The 14,773-nt window shown below is 46.9% G+C and overlaps 1 protein-coding gene across 1 annotated transcript; it reads left to right on the top strand.

Annotated features, from left to right (window-relative positions):
• Window positions 1-201: 201 nt before the first annotated feature.
• LOC104156969 (two pore calcium channel protein 1-like) lies at window positions 202-14,131 on the top strand. Its single transcript, XM_009702671.1, has 18 exons — window positions 202-281; window positions 2,172-2,286; window positions 2,807-2,935; window positions 3,194-3,310; window positions 4,432-4,550; window positions 4,730-4,831; window positions 5,819-5,945; window positions 6,994-7,195; window positions 7,866-8,010; window positions 9,657-9,842; window positions 10,283-10,347; window positions 10,625-10,712; window positions 11,019-11,088; window positions 11,646-11,865; window positions 12,109-12,199; window positions 12,509-12,622; window positions 13,008-13,126; window positions 13,892-14,131. Exons 2-18 carry the CDS (start codon window positions 2,200-2,202, stop codon window positions 14,035-14,037), a joined length of 2,127 nt encoding a protein of 708 aa, XP_009700973.1. The 5' UTR covers window positions 202-281; window positions 2,172-2,199; the 3' UTR covers window positions 14,038-14,131.
• Window positions 14,132-14,773: the final 642 nt, after the last annotated feature.

Raw genomic sequence — 14,773 nt, forward strand, 5'->3', positions numbered from 1 at the left:
GCGGATGAGGGATACGGGTGTGCGCGAAGCTGTGGCATCCCTTGTACCGCTTCTCGCCTCTATAGCGTGCCCTGGGGTGGAAGGGACCTCTTGTGAATATCTACTCGGAGTTTATTTCAAGCTCCAACACCTACTTGGAGTTTATTTCAAGCTCCAACACCTACTGACCAGCTGTCTGTGTTTTTCCCCTTTCCACAGGATCTCCTGCTGGCAGCAGCGTTTGTCTCCGATGCACAGTACAACAGAAATATTCCTTTTAAGACCTCTCCGGAGGCAGTCAGGTAAGGAGGTCTGCATCCCCACGAACACCCACACCATCACATTGGAGTAGGGCTCTGTGCTGGTTTTGTAGGCAGCATGTGGTGCTGTGGGGCACTTAGGCTGGGTTGGGGAGAACCAGCTGCAACTGTGTCCAAAGAACATCAGCCAAAAAAAGGCTAGGGACCTCTGTTTCACCAGCTGGGTGCTGAGAAGGTTGGCTAGGTGGGATGCAAAGAACTGGATTTAAGCTGAAATGCATATGTTGAACAGGGCTCAGTGCATCTGTACATTGAGGATGGAAAGGAAATAAAAACTTTGGTTTTGCTGGAGTGAAAAAAAAAAAATCATTCAACACCAAGCTGCAGCACTCTTGGGAGGGGGGATGAAGAGTTTGGGAAGCTTGGTCAGCCCTCGCCCCTGTCGCAGGAAGTGCTGGAGTGTGGCCGTGCTGGGTGTAAGCGGCAGGGTTTTGGTAGCGGGGGGCTGCACAGTTGGCCTGCCACACACGGAAACTTCAGCTAATCAAAGGAGCATGTGGCACCTCTGCTCAGGTGTACTTCAGAAAGGGCGGTAGCTGCTAGGGGCAGGAGTAATTAAAAGCTTATGTTAAGTGAAATTCCCAAAGTTGAGAATGTTTTGCCTGCAACGGTGACTCTCTTGCCTTTTAGTTGCTGGTAAGAAGCTGAGCAGCTTCACTCAGAGAGGTGACTTTTCCTTCAGGCTTGGACTGCTTTAGGCAAACTATTTCCATATGTAAAACTTAAGAGAAGGTGGCTAATTTAGAAGGGAAAAATGATAGAACAGACTGCCAGCAAAGCAGTCTGTGAGTGTTAAGGACTCCTGTACAAAACCCTTCTCTTTTATGTAGTTCTCATGTATTGGCCAATGAAGTTTCTTGAGCATCTTGGAGACGCAAGTCTGGTTAAGTATGTTTGTTACAAAGGATTTGAGCGCGTGTATGCTGTTGTGTAGTTGTAATGCCTGTCTCCTTTGGAAAAACAGCCTGTGCGCGTGTAATCTTGTCCTGCCCAAGCATGCTTAGTATAAATAATAGGAATGATCAGGTTTTATGTGGTCCTGTCTTGATGGTGTTATTAAGGGCATAATACCATGTCATCTGTATAATCACCTGCTCTCTAGCCTTTATGCAGGTGGTTATTTGGCAGGTGAGATGACTGTTTGGCATTGTTGGCAGCTTTTTTATTGGCGGAGAAACTATATGCTCTATAGATCTACTCTGCATCTCCCCAAAGGAGCTACTGTTGCACTCCATTGTGTGAAACCTCCTGTGGGAGGCTTAGAGCTGGATGTGTTCATGGTTATTGCTAGCATTCACTTGAGGTTTTGCTGCTGTAGGGGATAGAATACTGCTTGAGCTGTGTAGTAAAAAAAACCAAACAAACCCAAACCAGTTTACTGTACGACTCCATGCTTCTCTCTAGTGGCTTTTCTTATCTCTTTGCTTTTTAACCTGCAAAGAAAGAATGTTAGATAACTAATCAGATTTAGTTTGTGTGTCATGTGGATACCTGAGCTTAGCAGAAGTTTGCACTCAAATTAAGGAACAAGGTAATTATAAAAAGGAAGCAGCTTTTACCAAATCTGATTGCTGCGGTCTTAAACTGAACTGAAGAATGCCCGTGTTCCACCTTCCTGGGTTTTTTTGCTCCCTGAAAGCAAGTATAGCATCCATCAGCTACGAGACTAGGAGGAAGAGCTAGCTTCCGCTCCAGCAAAACTAGGAAACAAATTGCCAAATCCCTGGCTGGCAGAAATTGTGCTGCTGTTACCCTTCTTCTTCCATGACTGTTTGGGACAGCGTGTGCTGTTCTTCCAGAGTGCATTTGGTGAGCCCATGGGTATGTGCACTGAAGCCTTTATTTGTGGTGCCCACTGCCTTCTTTCTACAGGCTTTATTATCTCTATAACCACTGGATTATGCGAACAGCCACCTACTTCTTCATTTTTCTCAACCTGTCCCTCGTGGTGTTTGAAGAACCTGCTGTGTATCCGCTCCCCTTCCTGGTAAGTTTTCAGTGTAAAAGCAGCGATGCAACTAGTATTGCGTTGCTTGGTAGAGCAAGCAAGGGTTTCTCGCTTGAAACTAGTTGTCGAAGGTGTCAAGAGATAATTGATGCTGATATTTCTGTTAATATCTTTGATCTACTGAAATGGGGACAAAAAAGGGGCATAGGAGCTAGACAGGGACTGAGAGTGCCATCGTGGCCATCAGCAATGGCTGATGTGACTGCCCTTTATTTGTTCTGCACTGGTGTGTTTGTCAGAGATGTGCTCCTTGAATCCTAAGCAAATACAAATTTACTGGCTTCAACCTGCCTGTGGCAGGGAATTTCTACAAAAGGAAGCCTGGAACTATTACCCAGTGCCAGATATGTGAACCTGTATAACAGCTGACACCAAAACCCTCTGGAAAAACTTTTATACTGACTCTGCCTGTTTTTTCTTTGCCTGAACGTCCTCATCTGTGTGAAGAGGGCATAGCGCTGCTCTTGGTTGTCCTGACTTGAGCCCCTTCTCTCTGCAGGTCACTTCTGTGGTCGAGGTGTTGTGCCTTCTGGTGTTCTTTGGCCGACTGACACATTTTGCAAAAGTCACCCTTCGCAATGTATTCTGGAAGGATACCAAGAACATCTGCATCATGGTTGCAATCCTGGTGAGTCAGGCCGAGGGGAGTCTCCAAGGTTGAAGTAGCCAATGTAGAGGTGGCTTTTCCTCCTGTTGTTTTCCTGGTTAGCATAGGCCTGATGTACAAGGGCTCTACAAGAGCCATGGCCAAATCAACCAACAGTTGGGCCTGTTCTTACAAACCTGTCGTGTGTACATCTGTCTTGTATCAGCTAACCCTGTTGTCTTCACCATCTAGACACGTTTCCAACGTTGCTTCTGGGAACTTTCCTTCTTTATTCTACAGTTATCCTTAACAGACCTGGCCATATATGGGGTCCTCAGGATGTACAACATGAGGAGCATTCGATGGTCAAGAATTGTGAGGCCTATCTTCCTGATCAACTTTGCAGAGAGTCGCCAGGTAAAGAAGAGGTCTGGTGGGATGTACTCCTGGTGCAGGGTCCTATTTTTGGACAGCCTGCTGCTTTCTGAGATCCATGCAATTTAACTGAAAGGTCTTAGTGCAGAACTGGCATAATTTAGGTTCCTGTGAGTGAAGGTTTCTCTCAGAGGTGGCCTGAAGCAATAATTTGAAGTGGAGAAAAGGGTGTGTTAGCATTGGTGCTGCTTGGGCTCTGTGTAAAGTACCAAAAGGCTTCTCCCTGTACCTGCGGGCTGGGTTATTGCTGTCCAGAGCCCTGGGCATGCTTGGGGCTGGAAGCAGAACTTCTCATCAAACACAGGGCTGTGATCGTTTAGGGAAGATCATGCTTAATGAAGTGTAAGGCTGCATGGAAAAGGAAGAATGTTTCTTGTAAGCTCAGCCCATCGGCTGTGCTTAATCCAGCCTGTGTGGAGGAGTAGCCTGTGTATGCAAGCAGAGTTAGATCCTGTCCTCAGGAGGCGTGAACGTGAGCAGCACCGTAGACAAGAGAACTGTTTCTCCCTGGGTCAGGGGCCAGGTTACTTATTTCTGGAAGTCTCCTAGGCAAACAAGCACAAGTGTCACGCTGTTCTCAGAAACTGAACTTGTAGTCCAGGTGGGTGATTTTGGACTCTGATTCCTCTTGTCACAGGGAGATCTTTGCCCTGCTGCCCAGGACCGTTCTGGTCCTGACTTACAGATGAATAAACTGCTGTGGTGTGGAGGCCTGGGGGAGGGAGCAGTTGAACTCTTGGGCTCAGGGGATGTGTTTTGTGGCCTGGAGTGATGGGATTTTGTCCCTGACCAGTCCCCTGCAGTAAGAGCATCCCAGCAGTGCCATGGGGCCCTCTGTCGCTTGGCTAGCTGAGGTCATGATGGCATGTAGATGGGGTCTGTCCTTCTAGCATCTCCTCTGGGGAATGAGGAGGAAAGGCCAGGTACTCTTGCACAGGTTTTAGCAGAAGAGAGCTGGTCAGAATCTCTCCTGCCAGGTGACGGAAGAGTACCTGTGTCCCACTTTGCTTGCCTGTCCTTGTGTAGGTGTTTGATCCAGATGGGATCGTGAGGGGAAAACCGGGTACCATCTTGCCTCTAAATGCTTCCCTTCTCCCTGGCAGATTCGGAGAGCCTTCCGCAGCATCCGCAACACGCTGCCAGAGATCACCTACGTCTTCTTGCTCTTCATGTTTAGCCTTCTCATGTTCTCCCTCATGGCCTTGAAGCTGTTTGGTGAGAGGTGTGAATACTTCTTTTGCTCAGAGCTGGGTGGGAAGAATGTGTGCGATACTTTTGAGCAGGAGGGAATCTAGCAACTCCAAACGATTACTTGTGAATACAAGCACTGCTGATAATGTGCAGTTCCTGTGGTGGGACATGTGATTTCTGCATAACTTCAGATTGTTCTTTTCCTCCTAGGAATCTCCAGACAGCAGAAGGCCTGCCGTATTTCAAAAACTACTTAGAAATTGTGTTTGACCTCTATGTGCTGGTGACGACAGCAAACAGCCCGGATGTCATGTATGTATGCTGAGCTTGCAGTCTTTCTGTTGTGAATGCTTGTGTCCTGCTCCTAGTGGCAGGATCTTGGGTTAAAACAATGCTGTGTTTTGCACAACAAGGTATTTCAGAGCAGCAACAGGGCTTTTACTTTTCCAGCCTGCAGGAGTTTCATGAATTCTGAGCCATCTGTTTCATAAATGGCTGTGAACCAGAATCTGAGGTTGGGAAGACTTTTGGAAAAGATGTGTTAAAAATACTGCTTTCCAAACCACCCAGTAGCTGATGAAGGCTTAAACTGGAGGGACAAACACACACACATTCTTTGATTAAACCTCCTTCCTGAAAAGGAAGGGTGTACTCTAGCAATCAGATATCTTTTTCTCTTGTAATATTTGCAGGGCTTTCTATGCAGACTTTTTTTAACTTGCACAGCTGTGTTAAACTTATGCGAGGGTTGGGCTTTCCATCCTCATTTGTTCTAACTGGGTTCCCATTTTGGTTTGTACTGTGAAGGTGCTATCAAAGAGGGGGACAGGGAGGAATGGCACACTCATTTGTGTGCTGGAGATGTACTGAAAAGAACTGGGATGTTACAGGGACCCTGGGCATTTAGACTGAGAAATGCTGCTAGTCCTCCTGGAGTAAGTAGAAGAGGAGGTCTGAGTGCAGTAAGGGTCTGTGAAGCCAATATCCAGCTTATGACTGAGACATCACCTCAAGGCTCTGCACTTAAACTTAGCCACACTGACAGAAGCTTAATCTTTGTGCTTCCTCTTCTGCATCCCTTCAATCAGGGCCTGATAAACTAGGATGAAAACCTACTGGAAGAAAACTGTTCTCTAACTGAACTAATGCACAGTTTTTAGCTTGGGTATTATCTGGCAAGTTTAATCTGGTTATCTAAAATAGTAATTAGAAAGCCATCTGGAAGACTGTTTTCTTGTGGTTTCTTTTATTTCCCTGTTTGTCTGCCTAGCATGTAGCAATCTCTCTCCCCTTCTCTAGGATGCCGGCATTTGACTTCAGCTCATGGTATGCCCTGTTCTTCATTGCCTTTGTCATTGTCAACACTTATATCTTCATGTCTCTCTTCCTGGCTGTGGTGTACAACAACTACAAAAAACACCTGAAGGTAATGTTTGGAGGGGTGAATTGTGATCGGTGACTGCCTGCTCTTCTATTAACCTTGTGAGGAAATATCTGTCTTTCCCTTGGAAAGCTTCTGCTTCTGGGAAGTGTGGAGAAGGGAGTACAGCTTCTTGCCTTTGCTGATGCTCTGCAAGTAACAAGCACAGGTCCACCTCTCATATCATGGGGATTGTTGTGAGTTCTGCTTTTAGCATTTAACAATGAAATATTCTATGATGCTGTGGATTCAAGAAGTTGCAACAGATAGGAAGCACATGTCTCTGCGTTATTGATGTTAGAGGCTTCATCCAGCTCAAACACTGTCTCTATGCAGGAGACTGTTTTCAGTTGGCTATAAGCACACAGCACACTTTTTCTACTGCTGCATGTGCTCTTAAAGCAAAGGAAATGTAAAGGGAGGTCTAAGTAAATCAGAACTCTTGCTGCTTCTACCCAAACTGAGTAGGTGTGGTTTGGTACTGGTGATCAAAGAGTGAGAGCTGGAAATTCCTGGGTGCTCTCATAAGGGAATTGGCTGTTTCTCAGTAAGCAGTCTGCTAGGTCTTCCCAGGGGCTGGTCCCCAAGAATGTGAGGTTCTTTAGGGTTCTTTAGCCTGCTTATAATTGTGTGTGGAAGAGGATCTCTGCCCCTGATCTCAGCAGTATTCACTTATGGATGGGAAGCATGTGTGGACACATCCTCTTTGCTTCTGTGACCTGTGGACATGTAGATCCTGTGATCTTTGTCATCTCCTTCCTGTTAGACACCATCCTTTGTCTTTCCTTCCGGTTTTTCGGTGCATCTCTCAGCAGCAAGCAATCTATTGATCCTTCCAGAGTGCTGTGCAGAGAGCCCATGGTTGCCTGTTAAATAGCATTTCTCATCACCCTCACTGACTGTGCTGTACTTTGTGTCTAATGTCACTCCAGGTGTGTTCCTCTGAGTCTCTTCTTGCATCTCTGGGCCATGAAAATAAGATTCCTTTTTTTTTTTGGAAAAAAAAAAGAGGGGGAAGGGTGACTGAAGCTGCCTGAATCACTGCTCTCTCTAGAATGAGATCCGTAAGCTTGCTTACATGAAGCACCGCAAGATGATAGAGGCCTTCAACCTCCTGAAGGAAGAGGAGGGAGCACAGTTTGTGGTTAGAGAAGCCCGGTGGAAGCAGCTTGTCAAGCTGGTGGCTCCTGATATCAGCAACTCCCACCGAGAGCTGCTGCTCCGCATCTCGGATGACGAGCAGAAGGGTTTTGTAGGTGAGCAGTGGGGCACTGCTATGCTCAAGGGATTGGGGAGGAGCCTGATGCTTCAAGGGTTTTGGCACTGGGACTTGTGGTCTGTAATGGACCCAAAGGGACTCCAGGCCCCTCTTCCTGCTTCCCTCCAGATTGCTTAAGTCCTGAAAAGCTGTTCTTTCTGCCTGTGCTGTAGCCCATGTCATGTATGCTGTAGGTGGCTCTTCGTGGCCATTTGGCATCAGGCCAAGCTCACCATGGCACACGGGACCTCCTGTTCTCAGTGCAGGACAAGGAAAGCCTGCCTTGTTATCAGATTCCTCCAAGCAACGTGGCTTCCCACACAGTCCTCTAGAGCCTCTCGCTCTGTTCCTGCTGGAGATGGGATATCAGGAGAGATGGGTCAGTCTCCTCATGCTAGATTGTGCCCATCCTGATCATTAAAGGTTTCTGTTGGTTGTTGGCCTGTGGTTTGAGGCAGTCCCCCAGGAATGGGGCAGACAAGCTGCTTGAGTACTGAGTTCAGCCTGTTCTGTGGTGGATACCACTTTGGGCATGTGCATTGCCTGCTGCCATGAAGAGATACTGTGTCCGGATTGCCACAACTCGTGTGCATAAAGGTTTGCATTTGCCAGACGCTGTCTTTTTTTAATGACAACAGACTGATGTGTAGTGCTCTCCCCTACTGCAGACAAGAAGTCCTTTGTACAACTGGCAGATCTTCTCAACATCCAGGTGATTACCCTGAAAATACGCAGCCATCCACTGGGGCAATGGATGCCTTGTGTATACAAGTCAGCAGTGAGTCGGTTCCTGCGCAGCATGGTTAGGCACAGGTAAGCCTCTACTGGTGGAGCAAGCAGCTCTTAACATGCAAAGGGCTGCAGAGCAATGGTGTCACAAGCAAATGCTCATCTGGGTGTCATGCTGGAAAGTGCAAACTGCACTTAGGCAAATGTAGGGGGTTCTGTTTTTAAAAGCATTCTGTGGACTGGCTCTGCTCTTAGCCTGCTTTCAGTGGTGCGGAGAAACTAGGCTTTGTTATTGGTGACTCCATACCTCTTCCAGTCCTGCTTGTTCAGACCTTCTGTAGGTGCTGAGCGTAAATAGCTTTTACACCAAGCGAGCAGTGCTTTATGGCCTGCCTTGAGGGCCAGACTAAATGCTTCACTTAAAGGTGATCTTACCTCAGGAGTCTCTGCTGCAAAGCTGCATTGTGCTGCTTCATCAACTCTTACCAAGTTGGTGCTATGAGCTATTAGTGCTCTGTTTCACGTCTGAGTCTTCCCAGAATTGCAAAATCACTGAGGTTGGAAGGAGGAACATCTAGAGATGGTCTAGTGTAACCTCACTGCTCAAACCAAGGTCAGCTAGAGTAGGGTAGTCAGGGCTATGTCTAGTTGGGTTTTGAGTATCTCCAAGGATGGAGATTCCATAACCTCTCTGCAACCTGTTCCAGTGTTTGACCACCCTCGGTTTAAAAGAACAAAAAAGCTTTTTTTGTTTAAATGGAAAAATCCTGTATTTCAACTTGTGCCCCTTGCCTCTTGTGCTTTCACTGGATACCACTGAGAAGAGTCTGGCTCCATCTTCTGTACACCTTCCCATCAGGTATTTATACATACTGAGCTCCTCCCGACCCTTCTCCCCTTCAGGCTGAACAATCCCAGCTCTCTTAACATGTCATGTGTCAGACTATCCTATCCTTTAAACATTTTTGTGCACTCACTCTAGTATGTTCATGTCTCTTTTGTACTGGGGAGCCCAGTTTTCAACGCAGCACTCCAAATGCGGCCTCACCAGTACTGAGTAGATGGGGGGGAAAACTGACTTCCCTGGACCTGTTAACACTCGTTCTAATGCATCCCAGGAGGCTGTTGGCTGTCTTTGCCACCTGGGTGCCTTACTACTGGCTCATGTTCCACTTGACAACTCAGACCCCCTCAGATCCCCTGCAGTGCTGCTTTTCAGATGGTTGACCCCCAGCCTGCACTGGTGCCTGAGGTTATTCCTCCCCAGGAGCAGGACTTTGCATTTCCCTTTGGACATGGGATTCCTCTCTGCCTGCTTTCCCAGCCTGTCCAGGTCCCTCTGATTCCAGCACATCCATCTGGTGTACCGGCCACTCCTCCCAATTTTGTATAGTCTTCTGTTTTACTCATCCAGTTGTTATTGCTTGAGCAATGCTGCCTGACTTGTTGGAAACACATTTGCAGTCAGTCTCCAAGAGTTTCTTTAACACCAAGAGCATTGACACTGGTGTACCTTGAAGGCTTGTACTCTATTTTGTGTTGGACTTCAAAAGCAAAGCTAAACTCTGCAGTAACTTTCCTGAACTCTCAGGTTTGGAGAAAACTGATGGGTAAAGATAGTTGCTCAAATGGCAATGTTTGAGAGGAGGCAAAGAACTTCTGGAAGAAGTAACTGTGTAACTTTTACCTTCTTGGGAGTGGCAAACTGATTTCTCCTTTTCTTCTTGCAGGGGATTTGTTTGGACTTATGATGTGGTCATTCTCATAAATGCTATCTTCATTGCTCTGGATGAGGAAACCCCTTATATTTCTTATGCAGAGTGGGTCTTCCTTGCTTTGTATATAATTGAGATACTCCTGAAAGTGTACACTTATGAACCGAGGGCGTTCTTTGGCAAAAATCAGTTCTGGAACTGGTGAGTGGGATGAGTGTTTGTGTTAAAGGTGGTGTGAAGTGTGGTGAGATCTTTGTGTTCTGCTCTTCAAGAACTGAAAGTCTCTTGGAGAGCTGAGGTGCTGAACTCCCGTGCCAGGGTGTAATTAAAATGATTGTATGCATCAGAGGACATTGTGCTCTTTCCTGGCCTAACCTGGCTCTGACAGACTACTGTTCTCTGCTCTGCTAGCTCAGTCGAAGGTGACTCTGCAGGATGTGAAGATAGTGGAGGAGCAGGGGAAAGTTTTTTGCTAAACAAAGCCTTCCCATCTTCCCACCCTGCAAATAGTTTGTGATGATGCAGGGCTGTCTGGCACAGATGTGAGCAAGAGGGGTCACTACTTGTTTATGTCGTGTGGCAGCTTAAGCGCCCGTTCTCTGTCACCATAAATCTAACAGCACTGCCTTCCCTCATGCTAGGTTTGATACTCTCATCATCTTTGCTGCCTTGACTGCAACGATACTCAATACCGCCCTGAAATCGAGTAAGTGCAGCTTAAGCAGTCTGCATGCATCTGGGAAACTCTGTGGTCTTGAGTAGTCTTTTGCCATCACCTTGGGCTCGAGAGGCTTTTTGACAAGACAATGAATTTCCTGTAGGGTTTTTAAGAACTAACCCAGTCTTTCTTTTTTTATAGCTACCTGTTATAAATAGTGTTTAACAAGGAAATAATCGTAAGAAATGTAAGAACAGGCTTTATCTCTACGCTTCCCTGCTTATTTTTCATAATAAAAAAATATATCTTTTTTTTCCTTTCTCAGCCACAGAGTACAACAGCCAACAGATCCTTGACATTGTCTTCATCTTAAGGGTCCTCAGGCTAATAAGGATTGTTGACAGCATTCAAAGGTAATGAAGAGAATGGGATAGGGATATGGGTTGGGTTTTTTGGGGCAGGCTGGGTCAGAAGCTGGCTGAGATCGTGCCTTGAGTTGCTCTGTGTGGTTGCTTTGGACTGACCATGGCCACTCAACAAAGCATCCCAAGACCTCGTCCCAGCATGCCTGGGATGAGCCTGATCGCTACAGCCTTTCTGGAGACTTATTCATAAGGACATGGTGGGCAGGACATGCTGGATGGGATGTGACAATAAGCAAGCATGGGCTTTAAAAGAGCCTCCCCACAGCAGGTGTTGTCATGAATCATTTGCTGTAGGTTCCGAGTCATCATGAACACACTGATAAACATCGTACCGACAATGTTGACATTTGGTGGGCTGACTCTGGTAAGAAATTCTGGTATCTTAGCTCAAAGCACTCCAGTTTTACAGGAATGTGTCTTAAGTCTCACAGTCATGCTGTTTCCAAGAGGATAAATGCAAATCTCTGGATGGTGGGCCCTTGAAACTGTAAGTGTCCATTTGATTCTTGGTCATTGCACAAGTAAACGTGTGCAAAGGGGTTGGTTTCCTGCTAGTTGCTGGGTCAGGACATCCTTCTTTGCTCCACGGGGCAGTGAAGATGTTCCGTGCAGTCTGAGCTTCATGCTGTAAGGAATCAAACCGTAGTTTGGGAAAGAAGCTGAATGAGAAACCTATTTTTCAATTAACTTCCTAAAAATAGCTTTTATTATGAGAATACTTGATTTCCATGCATTTGGGCTGCAGTTCTTGGCTTATCCTGCTTGGTAATTGCTTTTGAGTGGCTTAGTTCTCTTGGACTCTATGCTGTTCCTCAGCAGCTTGCTGTTGTCTGTAAAAACCGGAAAACCTGCTGGAACTCTAAGCTTGCCATGGAGCTTGCTGCTCACTGGAGAAGCAGGCGATGGGGTTTCTCTTCCCAGGTTGTGTACTGTGTATTTGCTATCATTGGCATGGAGTTATTCCACGGGAAGATCCAGTTCTTCCCTGCAAACTCGAACGCTCCTCATGCCCTGGAATGCGGAAACCCAGCTCTCAAGGATTCTCTGTTTGCTCGTGCGAAATACTGCAAGAACAATTTCAACAACTTTGCATCGGCCTTCATCGTCCTGATGGAGCTCACTGTAGTCAATCAGTGGCATGATATCCTTTGTGGTAAAAGGTCCATACTAGAGCTTGGTGATCCATGCTCTTCCTTGACTCTGCTCTTCCCCTGTTATTGCATGCACCCATGCACATAGTGCCAGACAGCAGAGAAATGGTCCCTGCAGAGGGCTTTCTTCAGAAGGTCACTGCTGGGCAGTATTATCCAGTTCCTCCCTTAGCACTACTCTAAAGCAAGATGTTCTCCTCCTTTAGCACTCTTGCCCTTAACTCCCATTATACTCTTTGCCAATGGATTTGCCAATGTGACAGTTCAGCCTGCAAAGCTGTATTTCATCGCCTTCCACATTGTGATGGTGATAATTATTGTCAAGTAAGTTTTGGGTTGCTCTCTTCCACTTTGGAGGGAAGAGGGGCTCTGCCCCTTGCCAGGGCGCTGCTGATGGTCCCAGGGTCACACATGGTGTGACTCGGAGACAGGGAGGACACGTTATGGAGGAATCTGCTGCGTCTATCCTTATCTCCAGAGTGCTGCTCTGACGTAGAGCTCCTGTCTCCAGCAGAGGAGGGGATGTGCTGGGAAATGAGCCTGGGAATACTGAGACAGTAGTTGATGCCCAAAAGCAGGGGGGATGCCAGTAAGGAAATGCTGCTCTGTAATCCTGCTCATCATTTCTTTCAGTATCTTTGTGTCGTTCATTTTGGAAGCTTTCTTTGTGGAGTACTCCCTAGAGAAGAGTGAAGTAGAAACAGCCATTGAACAGAAAATCCAGGAGCTGGGAATGGGAGTTCAAGAGTAAGCCCCCCAAAAGGGTAGTGCTGGCTGTGGCTGGCTTGGCACATCTGATGAGGGCTGTGGGACTGGAGAAAAAAGCCACCCTCTGTCCTGAGGTGTGAGCTGAGACTCCTCTTCCTTGTCACAAGGTTCTTGCTAATCTGTCATGACCACATAGGCTTGGTCTAGATGTTAGCAGAAGACTACTCGTGTTGGCCTTGCAGCTGTCTCGCTGAGCTCTTCCAGCCCAGGGCTGTTGCCCAGAGGACAGGAGAAATGCTGGAAACTAACACCATGACTGGTGCTTGCCCTGCCCGAGAGAATCCATCGCTGCTGGGTACATGTGGGCCCCTGGGGTAAGGTGTGCCCCCCCACCCCAGGGTAACTTCTGGTCCTTCTTGTGTAGGGATGAGCTCCAGGATGAACAGCTGCTTGATAACATGGAGAGTGCTGAGCATGACCTCGAGGAGGAAAGTGGAACAAAGCCACAATCTAAAGGGCTGCTGTTTAAAATTGCCTCCAAACGTAAGTGCAGCCCTACAGTGTGCCCAGCCTCTTTTAAGAGGCCAAGGCTCTGAACTGTCCCTGATCATAGCCCTCACTCTGGGGAAGCTCCCAAGTGCTTCTGTTTCCTTTGGGCTATAAAAGCAGCTAAAACCCAGCTGGAGATTTTGAGAGAATTGTGGACACTTAATGTTTGCTGTTTCCTTTTATTTCTGTAGCAAGTTCTTTTCCTCTCTTCTACCTCGGCTCTTCCATGCACACTTCTCTTCATTAGCCAGCCTGTGAAGACACTGCCTTGGTGGCTGAGGTCCTGCTGTTGCCAAGAAGTCTGTTTTCTCCCTCCTATATGCACTTTGCATTCCTCCTGACTTGGATCACAGGGTGACTATATGCTCCTTTACTCTGCTTCATGTCTACTTTTTTTTTTTTCCCTCTACTAGCTTTCTTGCTCTACCTTTTCAGTTCCCCAAGCTCATGCTTCTCAGCGTGGCAGCTGATTGGGATCACATATCCATTGAAGGACACACAGGAAGAGATGTGCTTAAAATCTGAAAATAGTCTTATCCTTTACAAGCACTCACAGTGCTTAAAAGTCTATGGGGTAGAATACTGGGGAACATCATTTGAGGCATTTGTTTTCTTGCCTGTTTAGCGTAAAACATGGGGAGCAGCCTTTCAGTAAGAGCTGCCTTAAGGCTGCCACTACCTAACTTCTCCTGAGGAACAGGAATGGATGTTTACACTGACTTTTTGTTTTGGGATTGTTTTTTTTTTGGCCACTTGCAGGGTACAGGACGGTTGATGCTCTGCTCCAGCGTATGTTTGAGGCAGAGATACCCCTTGAGGATGAAGGCCCTTCATTTGAAGAGATCTTAAACCTGTCCCCAACTGCTGCTGTACCCAGTAATGTGACTTCTGAGAGTGCAGCGTAATGGGGGTGACCCACAGCAGTCGATGAGGAGGAGCTCATTCTCAGCTGCCCAGGTCTCAGGTCTGTTCCCTGGCTGCCCTCAGCCACTGTGCTCACACGCGTGGGGGCCAGATTACACAGTGGAAGGGGCAGCTGACGCCGCAAACAGCTTCATCATGTAAAGGAGCTTTATCTCATGTAAAGTCTCATATAAATGTTGAAACTGGAACTACCCTCACAGGAAAGCAGAGGGGGAGTTGATGTATCTGACTGTGCCAGTCGAGTAATGGTGCCATATTCAGTATGTTATGAAATACCGACTTTTTGTAACTGGAATCTTGTATTACAGCACTTTTATATGCATATATGGACCAATGTAAGCTGAATTAAACAGCTCTGTACTACATTAAATTGAGCAGTCTGAGAAAATGACCAATTATCACAGAGTTAATGATGGGTGAGGGCTGGGTGTGCTGCATCGTAGCCTCATCCTCGCGGGCTCTTAACAGGCACGTGGTTACTGTTGAACCTGGGAAATAAAGATGGGGGAGAGGACTGTGGGCTCCTCGTAACCTTCATGTTTATTTGTACACGAACTAATCTGAGCGAAGCAGAGGTCAGTCTTGCTCGCCAAGCCCAATGTGTGGTCAATAGTGCTGTCTGGACCTGCCCTATGCAACCTTTAGCTGAATTTATTATTTTACATGTTGTTTGGTTGGGTTTTTTTTTTTCTCCCCCTTGCCCGGTTAGGGCCATCC

This window comes from Cariama cristata, unplaced genomic scaffold (assembly GCF_000690535.1).
Source record: "Cariama cristata isolate BGI_N322 unplaced genomic scaffold, ASM69053v1 scaffold21840, whole genome shotgun sequence".
NCBI classification, from domain to species: Eukaryota; Metazoa; Chordata; class Aves; order Cariamiformes; family Cariamidae; genus Cariama; species Cariama cristata.

Excerpts from the sequence above, each read along its gene's own strand:
- LOC104156969 (XM_009702671.1), top strand. The coding sequence starts at position 2,200 with ATGCGAACAGCCACCTACTTCTTCATTTTTCTCAACCTGTCCCTCGTG. Across the intron at positions 4,832-5,818 it reads GCAAACAGCCCGGATGTCAT|GATGCCGGCATTTGACTTCA; the intron begins GTATGTATGCTG and ends CCCCTTCTCTAG. Across the intron at positions 12,200-12,508 it reads ATGGTGATAATTATTGTCAA|TATCTTTGTGTCGTTCATTT; the intron begins GTAAGTTTTGGG and ends CATTTCTTTCAG.